Source organism: Sinocyclocheilus rhinocerous, unplaced genomic scaffold (genome assembly GCF_001515625.1).
Source record: "Sinocyclocheilus rhinocerous isolate Xijiao unplaced genomic scaffold, SAMN03320098_v1.1 scaffold127, whole genome shotgun sequence".
Classification (NCBI taxonomy): domain Eukaryota; kingdom Metazoa; phylum Chordata; class Actinopteri; order Cypriniformes; family Cyprinidae; genus Sinocyclocheilus; species Sinocyclocheilus rhinocerous.
Genome location: NW_015664685.1, coordinates 381,000 through 392,137, shown reverse-complemented (window position 1 = coordinate 392,137; position 11,138 = coordinate 381,000). Strand labels below are relative to the sequence as shown.

The following is an 11,138-nucleotide window of genomic DNA, read 5'->3' as shown; positions in this document are numbered from 1 at the left end:
GGCATCATCACAGTATGGTGAGGGGCGTATCATTTCCGTCTCACGCTTGAGGTATTCGGCCAATCACAACGCACTGGATAGCTGGCCAATCAGAGCACACCTCGCTTTTCTGACCGATGAGCTTTGTAAAAATCTATGCGTTTCAGAAAGGCGGGGCATAGAGGAGAAACAATAATGTACAGTATGTGGAAAATAATGTGTTTTTTTAACCTTAAAACACAAACACATTTCATCACACCAAATACACAAAATAATGCTCTTTTTAGCAACATCATATGACCCCTTTAAGTTTGTGTTTCCTAGGGAATGAAGGAAGATTTGTCTCTCAGATGTTTTCTGTAATATCTTAATCATCTTCTCCTTTTTTATGGAATTTTGATTAATATAAACAAGACAATTATATCACACTGATAAATATCTGTAATTTTTTATACATTTTTTGTAATCAAGTGACTGTTTTGTATTTACTACTTCTTGTACGATACCTTTTTGTAGGACACGTTTGTTTAATGGATACTAGATTTGATGAATAATTCTCCTGTGGATATGTAATGACAACATTTTTTGTAAAAAGAATTTTGACCGATGTATTTGATATTCTTCCAAATGTTATTGTTATGCAGTAATAGCTGTGGATGTCTATGAGTGTTAGCACACATATTAATGCTTTATTCTATTCAGTATATAAGATTTTTTAAGTTAACTTTTTGAGTCAATTTCATTAGATGCAATATGGTAAATATTTCTCTAAAAGTAGAATTTGTCATGCTATTGTCTTTTGTGACACTGATGAATATGTGCAACGAAAATGTTTTTCATCGAGCACATTGCTTCTCCTCTTGTTGGACTCAGAACATCTCTTTAAAGGTGTCAAATTCAACTTATACACACTGTGAATACTGCATGCTGTTACAATCTATTTTAAAAAGCTAGTAAGTAGTAAACAGCATGTCCTGTGTATTATGCAGCATGCTAGTATTCCATTCCAAACACTGACACAATTTGACTTACACAGACATACATCACTCTTACACCACAGCAACATTATGTAAGTAGTGGCTAAACAACAAAGGAAAGTGCAACATCTGTAGTATTATCAGAACGGTTCTTCTCTTCAACTCACAGTATGTGGCTGAGATCTTGAAGTTGCTCTAGAGCTTCCAGACACCAACACAGGTGAGGGAGGGTGGCACAGCCTGGGCACAAACTGCCTTCATCATGTTCCGCTGTGCCCTCCCCAGCCTCCACAGCTTCCCCTGCCTGCCTCATGTGTACGGAGAATGTGCGGCTGTAAAACTCCAACACACGCTCTTGCAGCACAGGTGAAGGAGAGAACAGTAGAATGGCACGAATGACAGAGAAAGCTCTCTCAGTCAGACCATGGGCCCCTGAACCAGAAAAACCCCCACGGCTTTCATCCTGCCATGAGCCCAGTCTCTCAAGACCACCTTGAAAAATAAAAAAGGGAAAGTAAGATTAACACAGTAGACTCAAGAAACAATGGACAGGATGAATCTCACAAAGAAATCCAGGCCACAATTTCCCCTGAAATCAACAGTAAAAATTATAAATAAATACATTAAGACATCAGAACTTTTTAGATTTCACATTATGGAAATTGAAAATGTAAGGAAACAAAACTGAAGGGAACACAATGTCTAAATGTCTAGGAAAAACACAATGAGTTGTTTTAGCAACACTTAAAAGTTTGAAAATACAACTTCCTACAGATCTCCATTCTTTTTAAATTAATTTCACAAAAACAATAGCTCAAAGCTTGAATAGCTCTGCTCGCAAATACTACAATATGGAAATAACCTTTACTGTACCCTCTGATCACAATGCAAAAAAGTAATGTTCTTCCTCTGTATTTACTATTTTTGTCTAAAGATTCATAAACCAAGATAGATTTACTTGTTTTCAATTAATCAAGTTTATGATTTATAATTTGAAGTTGTCATACCCCACTGACAGATACATATTTGTTATAGTTTTAAGCATAAACTCACTTAATTTTGTTCTGTTTCTCAGCCTTCATATCTTCATTTTGCAACTCAAGTAAATGTATATTGTTTTAAGAAAGTTTCAATCTTTGTCCTGGAAAACAGGATATAGATACTGAGGAAATATTCATTTTTTTGTGGTGCATGCAACATTTAATGCCATGACTTTATGAATTTAAGACTTTCAGCTCTAATTTAAGACATTTTAAGGCCTTAATTTGTGGAAGAGTGAATTACGACATTTTCAGACCTAAATGGGGCCAACTAGGGGGACTATTTCAGTTATTGTTATTAATTAATATTGATATTATTATATATTAATATATTAAAACAATCTATCTTAAAAACATTTTTTAAAGCACAGAATCAGGATACATAAACTGAAATCATATTTCTTTTTCCCCCCTCAATAACTGTTTTTATTGAAAAATGTACAGTTCAATGTATGCTAATATATATATATATATATAGTTTTTCTAATTAAATTAGCTAATAAGTCAGATATAATTATAACACAACTGCAACAATAAGCAAACCTTATACATGTCTAACATCTGTTTTTCAAATACATGTACGCTATATTAGTATATTAATTAATATGTTAATAAAATGGTTGCCATCGAGTAGGGTGTGACATACCGAGGAAAGGCTGCAGCTCTTGGAGAAGGTTTCTGAAGGCTGCGAGTAAAGCCTTTGCCCTGTCCCTCTCCTGTGACTCCCCCTCAGGCTGCTTGAGCCCCGTCCAGAACTCTGGAGCAACAGAAGTAGTCAAACGCACCTGCAGAGTCTCCAGCAGCCATCCCTCCACATACTGACCCAGTCCATGTACACTCAGCAGGGCCAAGGCTTCAGAGAGAACCACATCAGTCGAAGCACTTGGTGGCACAGGAGACACCTAAAGAGTCATGGTTGGGTTTCAGCTTTTGGCACTCAAAGGTACTTCAACAATGCTATAACCATGTCCAAGGTTCCAAGTACCAAGGTTCTTGTCTTGTTAATGTAGCTAACATCAGAAGCTGGATTTGGCTTAGAAGTGATATCAGCATCCGTTTTACCGCCTAGTTACACTGTGTATGTCTAACACTCACCAGTGCAGATGTCACTGTGTCCCAGGCTGCTGACAGCCCCAGCGGCATTGACTGCACCTCGTTCATTCCGGAGTTTACACCGAGGCTCAGGTTGTAAACAATAGTCATATACCCTGGGTGAAAAGTATTATATTCTGTGCCGTTACCATATGTGGATATTCATTTTACTCCGTGACTGTTTAGTCCAAAATCATATTACGAAAGCCACTCAAAAGATCCTCATCAGTTATTACGCCGACTAATTACGTTTTAACGCTCTTCTTCAAGCCTGTCGCGCGCCGATGACGACACGTTGCCGGATGTTGATAATCATCTAAATGATAATAATAAAAGTAATAATAATAATACAAGAAGAAGAAGGAGAAGTAGTAGTAGTAGTAATGATTATTATTTTAATAATTATAATAATAATAATAAATTATAAGTGTGCTTTGGCACTCTCAGATGAAGATCTTGATATTGTTTTTATAGTAACTTTTTATACAACTCTATCCTATATTTAAAATAAATAAATAATAAAAGTCTAACGGAAACCGTCGTGGTGACGCTTCTTGAACGTTCCCATGGAAACAGGAGGGAGACTTGACTTAACCGCTTCAGGAATGTTTTCTTTAAAGTTACTCCCCTCGCAGATGTGTACGATTTAACGCCCGGTAAATTCGTGGCTTGCTAATTAAAGCATTAATCTGACTCAGAAGGTGCAACAAGTTAACAGACTTCACTGCTAAGCTGCATGAAACGCTTTTTTGTGATTAAACCAGTGCAGGCAGGCTTTTCTTGTAGTTAGCGAGCTAGCCTGCTAATCAGAATGACCCAGCAAGGAGCTGCACTGCAAACCTACAACAATGAGCTTGTGAAGTGTAAGTAGCCATCGACCAAGACGAATCATTTTGCTGTCAGGGGGAACATAGATTTTCTTTTTTATATGTTTTTCTTCTAGTTGCATGTACTTGTCATGGGTAGAAGAAACTTGAATGCAGCTAGTCTACGTTGACATTTGTAGTCATTATACAAGCTTAGAAGTGATTAGAAGACTAGTGTGACACCTATCAACCTGTGCCTTTCTTCTTTCCCTGAAAGAAACCAGGAAAGAACAGCTTTAATAACCAACTGATTGCAAAGAAGACGTGTGTTTTTGTAAGAGACATCAATATGATGTCCTTTGAAGCTTCTGGAGAAACGCAAGGGATTCATTAAATGACATTCAGTGGTTTCAAGAAGAATTTGGACACGTGTATGTCAGTGTCATTGCATTAAATAAGTCAATCAGATCAGAAGTCAGTTCTCCTTCAAAGTTGACACAGGTTCCCAGCAGAGTAACCACAGGTGTAGTTCATCACAAGAACTATGAACATGATATCTGTTTTATATCTGTTCTAGTTTAAAGATTTAAAATGAATACATCTCAATTCGCTAAAATAAATAAATAAATAAAAATCCTCTTTGAAAAAAGTGTTCTTATGCTATTTGTCTTAGTACAAAAAATATTTGTATTTGACATTGTTTTAATAAAGAAGTCTCTTATGGACATGAAAGCTGTATTTATTATTATTATTATTATTATTGCAAAAATACAGCAAAAAAACTAATATTATTTTTACAATTTAAAATAACTTATCTTTTTTTAATATTTTAAAATATAATTTATCACTGTGGAGGCAAAGCAGAATTTTCAGAAGCCATTACTCCAGTCTTTAGTGTCGCATGATACTTCAGAAATCATTCTAATATGCTGATTTATTATCAGTGTTGGAAACAGTTATGCCACTTAATTTTATTGTTTTGTTTTTTTTTTGAACCTATGATACTTTTTTGAGGATTTTTTGATGAATAAAAGTTCAAAAGAACAGCATTTATTCAAAATATAAATATTTTGTAACAATTATATGTTTTTACTATCACTTTTTTTATCAATTTAACATCCTTGCTGAATAAAAGTATTAATTTCTTGGGAAAAAAATGCTGACCCCAAACTTTTGAGCGGTGGAGTGTATATTGTTACAATTCTATTTTGAATAAATGCTGTTCTTTTCACAGGTGCACACACACACACTGTAGGGTAAGTTGGGGAAACACACTTGACAGATGGCCAGTCCATCAATAAATTTTTTGTTTCACAATCATTGAACATGGTGTGATGCATTAGAATTCACATAGAGTGACCTGACTGCTTGAATCAGTGTTTGATAAAGTTCTGCACGTTATTGCTGTAATTAGTAGGAGGAACTGCTGACCAAGCTCTCATCTGCAACTTATACACACTCCCTTTCAGCTATCACAACATGAATGTAAAGAAACACAAGGAAAACACTACTGAAACATATTTTCGGCATGTGCCTGAAGCTGCCTTTTAATTTATTTTAGGAAGTGTCCCATTTCATCCTCCTTGTCTTTCTCAGGCATAGAGGAACTGTGTTCTAAAAGAGAAGAGCTGAACCAGCTGATCCAGCAGGAGGAAGCAGAGAAAACCCGTCTGCAGCATGATATCCGTGTGCTGACAGAGAAGCTGAGTCGTGTGAACGAGAGCCTGGCACGCCGCCTTGCTGCCCGCGCTGACTTTGACCGCACCATCGCAGAGACCGAGGCTGCGTACATGAAGGTAAGGACACGGTCAACCTGTTTTTAATATTTCATGTTCTCCTCACTGGGAGGGACCAAAAATACCAGCAACTAGCTGTATTAATGTTGCACAGGTGAGAACTTCAAAGTGGGAGAGGATTTGAATATTATTATATCTTTAAAAAAAAAATGCTTTTTCATAACCATATATCTTAAATGAAACGTATACAACATTTATAAAATGAATTAAGTGAGTTACTTAAAATTGACACAATACTAATGTTAGTTGGCTAAGCATGATGATTAGATGATAATGGTGACGTATACACTGCAGCTAAATTTAGTTGTCAGTTTACCTTTTAGTGCTTAATCCTGTTCTGTACACACACAGTTCAGTAATTTACGGTAGTGACAACCACACACAGGGAAGGAGGTACTTCTTAATTCAGTGTTACCAGAGGGCAGATAAGAACAAGCCCATAATAAAAATTAAATCCAAATGCGTTATCTTGGAAATAAGCCGCATACCAAATTATCACAACCTGCACCTGCCTACTTTATCTCCATAATATGGATCGCTTTTTGAGTCGGCCTAAACAAGTCCAAAAGATGCTTAATAAGCGTTGCTTATAATAAGTGGACATGACAATCCTTCTAAATCAGAGGTGCCCATACTCGGTCCTAGAGGGCCACTGTTTTGCAGAGTTTAGCTCCAGCTTGCCTCAACACACCTGCCTGGAAGTTTCTAGTATGCCTGGTAAGTGTGTTCGGGTGTGTTTAATTAGGATTGGACATCCCTGTTCTATACATAAACAAATCACGACGGTGTGAAATCAGCAAACATAAGTCTTTGGTTGCTGTAATATTACTTTTGTCAAAAATAGGGGATACCAAACACATGAGATAGCAAAACATGTCAATCGTCGAAATTTCAAGAGTAAGTTCTCTCTCACACACAAAATGATAATTTAGGGATTCGCTCCCATATTAAAATGTAGTTGTCACTCCTGAAAATTTGCAGTGTGTACTAGGGATGTCAATTTTCGATCATTCCCATGAACGATTGTCGTTTAAATTGACGATCAATTAATTGATTAATCGCTAACCTTTATAATGATGCGTCTATTGCAGTGGCATATAGTCACCGGCATGACAGGATGTGCAAATGCCACTCAAAACGCCAGCTTCCTCACCTGAATGAAAGGGATTTTTAGTCTAAATAAAAGGCTAGTAGCAGAATTGTAAAATGAATAGATGTGGTAATGATCATTTTATAAAATGAAGAGAGAGCGCCGTAGTTACATTTGGGATCATTTTACTTTGTTGGCTGTTCCATATCCTCTCACGGAGACCACTGAATGTGCCTTTTTAAATGGTTTCATGGAGCTCGTTGTATTTTAAAACACAATCGCAATGTTTGCAGTTGACATTATCGATATTTAAAATGATACCAAACGTAAGTACAGCGCGTGGGGCTGTGCCGCGCTGTCAGTGAACCGCTTCCACTGGAGTTGCTACGGCAAAACACACTGTTGCTCACATGAAATATTTTTATGTAAGTATTATGACACAAGTGAGGTACAAAGCTTTGTTTTTTAAGAGAAATACCGTATTGACCCGAATATAAGACGACCCTGATTATAAGACGACCCCCCTTTTTCCAGATGTACCTTTTGGAAAAAGGCTTTTTAAATGCGTATTTGGCGCCATCTATTGTTGTGGGTGTATTATTGACATGTCAAAGTCTAGACCCTGAATATAAGACGACCGCGTTTTTTCAGATGTATTTCCAAGAAAAAAACATCGTCTTATATTCGGGTCAATACGGTAATTGGTTAGCAGGCAAATGTTGCATCGTGACCATGCTTTTCGATTCATGCCGTTCGAGCCCATAAATTTAAATTAACCCATACAAGGCTTTGTGTTCTGTTTTGCGGGTTGGTCACGAATTTCCACGAGTTTAATAATATTTATTGTTTCTTTTCCCAAATCCTAACCGTCTCGACCTCTAACTTCGCAGGCTTGTTTTCTTGTCATTCCCTTTTAATCCCTGTTTTCGCATCTCTTACTGTGGTAAACATACGAGAATTTGAACGATTTTGTGGCCATGAATTAAGAATTCGTTCCTACGACTTATTAATTTGCCATAGCCATATCACCCTGTAGCCCAAGACTAGTTACCCACTGAAGCTAAGCAGGGTTGAGCCTAGTCAGTACCTGGATGGGAGACCTGGGAAAACTAGGTTGCTGCTGGAAGAGGTGTTAGTGAGACCAGCAGGGGGTGCTCACCCTGTGCTCTGTATAGTGATGGGGACACTACTGTAAAAGACACTGTCCTTTGGATCAGTGTTAATTTTGACAGGCATTTTTGATTTAGTCTTAGTCTTTATCTTGAGACGAAAATGCTTATTAGTCTTAAGCCCTATTCGCACGGGATTAGTATTATCTGGGGACCTTGTGTGATTTGTAATAATTGCGGAGGTTGTCTGTGATCTTAATCCCGTACGAATCGGCCATGTCTGTAATTTGTAAAGTAAAAATTCCCCCGTAAATGACCTACCATATTTCATTGCATTTTTTTCAACTTTTAGTCATTACTTTTAGTCAAACTGCAGTTACCAACATTTATTTTGGTAGCTATTTTATATGTAGTCTTCAAACTAAAATAATCATTAATTCTTCTCTCTTTAGACCAAATCAATTAAGCTTATGAGAAATTTGAATCAAGGATTGAATTTGGAAAAACTTGAATAAATTATGACAATTTTCATTTTTGGGTGAACTATCCCTTTAACATTTAGATTAAAGATTATCCCTTTAATCATCTTCGATGATGGCAGCGTGACGGAGAAGATTCTGAGACAATTGTCGCTTTGACCAGTATTGTCAGTATCTGCATGTGATTTGCATAATTGGCAACAATTGGCCAGTTTATTTTACTGACGTTATCCTATAAGGTTTCAGAAATTTCAGAGAAGGGGAGTTTCCACAGCGAATGCTTCGCAATGTTGAGTGAATGCTCAAAATGGAACTAACGGATACAATAGGGGTGATCCCTTCTGCCATCATGGACGTCGTTTTCTTTGGCCCCTAACAAATGAATTGTATTTAAAGGACAGCTATTAAAAATATCCATTGTTACACCAGCAGCTTCACATACCTGTGAGCTGTTCAACAATAAAGCTGCCCTTTTAATACTATTAATTTGTTTGACAGAAACCTTCCTTAATAAGCAGGGCTTGAATTTCGGCGCGGGATTGCTCAGAATTCTTCTGATTCCTGCAGTTTCCGCACTTGTAACGCGCGAAATTCCTGCAAGTATTTCAGCGTGAAAGACGCTCGGGACAGATGACGGAATGTATCATTTGCACGTGCTTTTGAGTTTTACCATTTTAAACATTCAAGTGCTCAATTCAGTACTTGCGCGCTCTCTGTGAGACCCCTTTCTGTAATCTCAGACCCAAAGCGCACACATAGAGCCGCATCTGAGAGCGCGCGACTACAGAATGAAGTTGTGTTGCGCCTTATTGCGCTTAAACGGCTAAATACATAGAAAATTATGTTAAAATGCCCGTCTTGATGAGTATTCACGTAAACAGTCGATTTATACTAAACTTTGTCGGTATATAGGCTAAGTGAATGCAAATAGTTGAGGCACAAAACTTGTGTAACAGATCCGTGCATGAGGTCTTAAAGAGACAGCAACCTAAATAAACCTGCTGCTGTCTGTCATTAATGTTTATTTATACATTGCAGACCAACCAGTGTTATTTCAAAGATAAATAGATTATTCAGTTTCTGTGGTATTTCTTATAAATGTAATATCTATTATTTGTCAATTTTGAAACTGACACAAGGGGGTATTATCAGTTCTGTTAATCATCCAGGAACACATGGTTATCGTCTTAACATGGCCAAATATTAGCAGATTAATCAGCCCGGTTGATATACTGGTTTGTCAGTACAGTCAAAATTAGGGATGTAACGATTAACTGTGAGCCGGTTGAAACTCAATTAAAGCCCGTCTTGATGAGTATTCACGTAAACAGTCGATTTATACTAAACTTTGTCGGTATATAGGCTAAGTGAATGCAAATAGTTGAGGCACAAAACTTGTGTAACAGATCCGTGCATGAGGTCTTAAAGAGACAGCAACCTAAATAAACCTGCTGCTGTCTGTCATTAATGTTTATTTATACATTGCAGACCAACCAGTGTTATTTCAAAGATAAATAGATTATTCAGTTTCTGTGGTATTTCTTTACCTGAATAATACTGTTATACCTACCTGAAAAACTTAAGTTACACTTAAAAAACACAGTTAATTTTAGTTTGTATCTTGTTATTGTATTTGTTTGTGCCATTGCTTGTCATCTATTCTTATTTTATTACTGACTATTTACATTTTAGTTAAAATAAATTAAATTCAGAGTTTGCCTTTATCTTCTGTACTCTGAATCACTCTCAAGTCTTTTGACAGTTTGGTAATCTCTATTCGGTTTTTGCAAAATATTAGTTTTTTTCATGCCTTTTGCAAGACATTGCACTATTTTATGATTTTTATCCTCAGAAAGATCGTTCTTTCTCCCTATATTCCATGGGAACTGTGACTTGCTTAATAATGTGGGACAAACTCTTTAAGAAGGTTTTCCATTTACACTTTCTTTGAAAAGCTAGAATTAAATATTTTATTTTGCTGAAATCGATTTAAATCGGTTGAGATGCTAAACAAATCGCGATTCCTTTAGGGGTAGGAGTTTATATGAATGTATGTCTGAGGGGAACTTACTGTCTTTAGAAAAGTTTAGATGGTATTTTTTCTTTTCATCTTGCCTCTGTATAATGCATATTAAAGTTCATAAGTGCAGCGCTGCTTTGTTTACAGCGGAAACCAAGGAAACGCTTTAAGGAACTTAATCTGCGGCTCATTCAGCTCGTCTGCTGTTTCTGCTTCATGCAGATATTTTTTTATGTATAGTTTCACAAAACTGAACTCAAACCATTCTGTTTTTGCTTCAAATTTCGAAATTATACAATCCAATTTAGATTAAAAACTGCTCATGTTGCAAGTCTTCAGCATCTTTGTTTGGATCAAGATTAAAATGCAGTGGTTGCCTCTAATTTTAAATGGAAAGAGCACAGACAAAACCTTATTTTGTTTATATGAAGAGATTTATTTGATTTGTGTTACTTATTTATTTGATTTGGGGTTTGTTTTAAAATTTCAATTTAGTTTTATTTACATTTACATTATATTTAAATTTTGTTATTTAGCAGGCGCTTTTATCCAAAGCAACTAACAAATGAGGACAATAGATGCAATCAAAGCCAACAAAAGAGCAATAATATTCAAGTGCTATAATAGTATATTATTATAGTGTTATATTTCAATTTCACAAAGAAATGTGCAGCATTTTGTCCAAGCAATAATAAAAGGACACATTTAATTTATAATTTGTCATCTCATTTTGTAAAAAAAAATAAAAAA

The 11,138-nt window shown here is 36.2% G+C and overlaps 2 protein-coding genes across 2 annotated transcripts in view; one reads left to right on the top strand and one right to left on the bottom strand.

Moving 5' to 3' along the window:
• The window catches only part of LOC107730340 (anaphase-promoting complex subunit 2-like), a 13,783-nt gene extending 10,392 nt beyond the window's left edge, over positions 1–3,391 (bottom strand). Inside the window, exons 1-3 of the mRNA XM_016541152.1 lie at positions 3,092–3,391; positions 2,643–2,898; positions 1,124–1,448 (exon numbers count right to left, since the gene is read on the bottom strand). Coding sequence (XP_016396638.1) covers positions 1,124–1,448; positions 2,643–2,898; positions 3,092–3,199 — 689 coding nt within the window. The 5' untranslated portion in view covers positions 3,200–3,391. The remainder of the gene's footprint in view (positions 1–1,123; positions 1,449–2,642; positions 2,899–3,091) is intronic.
• Positions 3,392–3,642: 251 nt separating this feature from the next.
• LOC107730341 (Sjoegren syndrome nuclear autoantigen 1-like) overlaps positions 3,643–11,138 on the top strand; it is a 9,961-nt gene continuing 2,465 nt past the window's right edge. The window contains exons 1-2 of the mRNA XM_016541153.1: positions 3,643–3,951; positions 5,491–5,690. Of these exons, the coding sequence (XP_016396639.1) occupies positions 3,900–3,951; positions 5,491–5,690 (252 nt within the window). The 5' untranslated portion in view covers positions 3,643–3,899. The remainder of the gene's footprint in view (positions 3,952–5,490; positions 5,691–11,138) is intronic.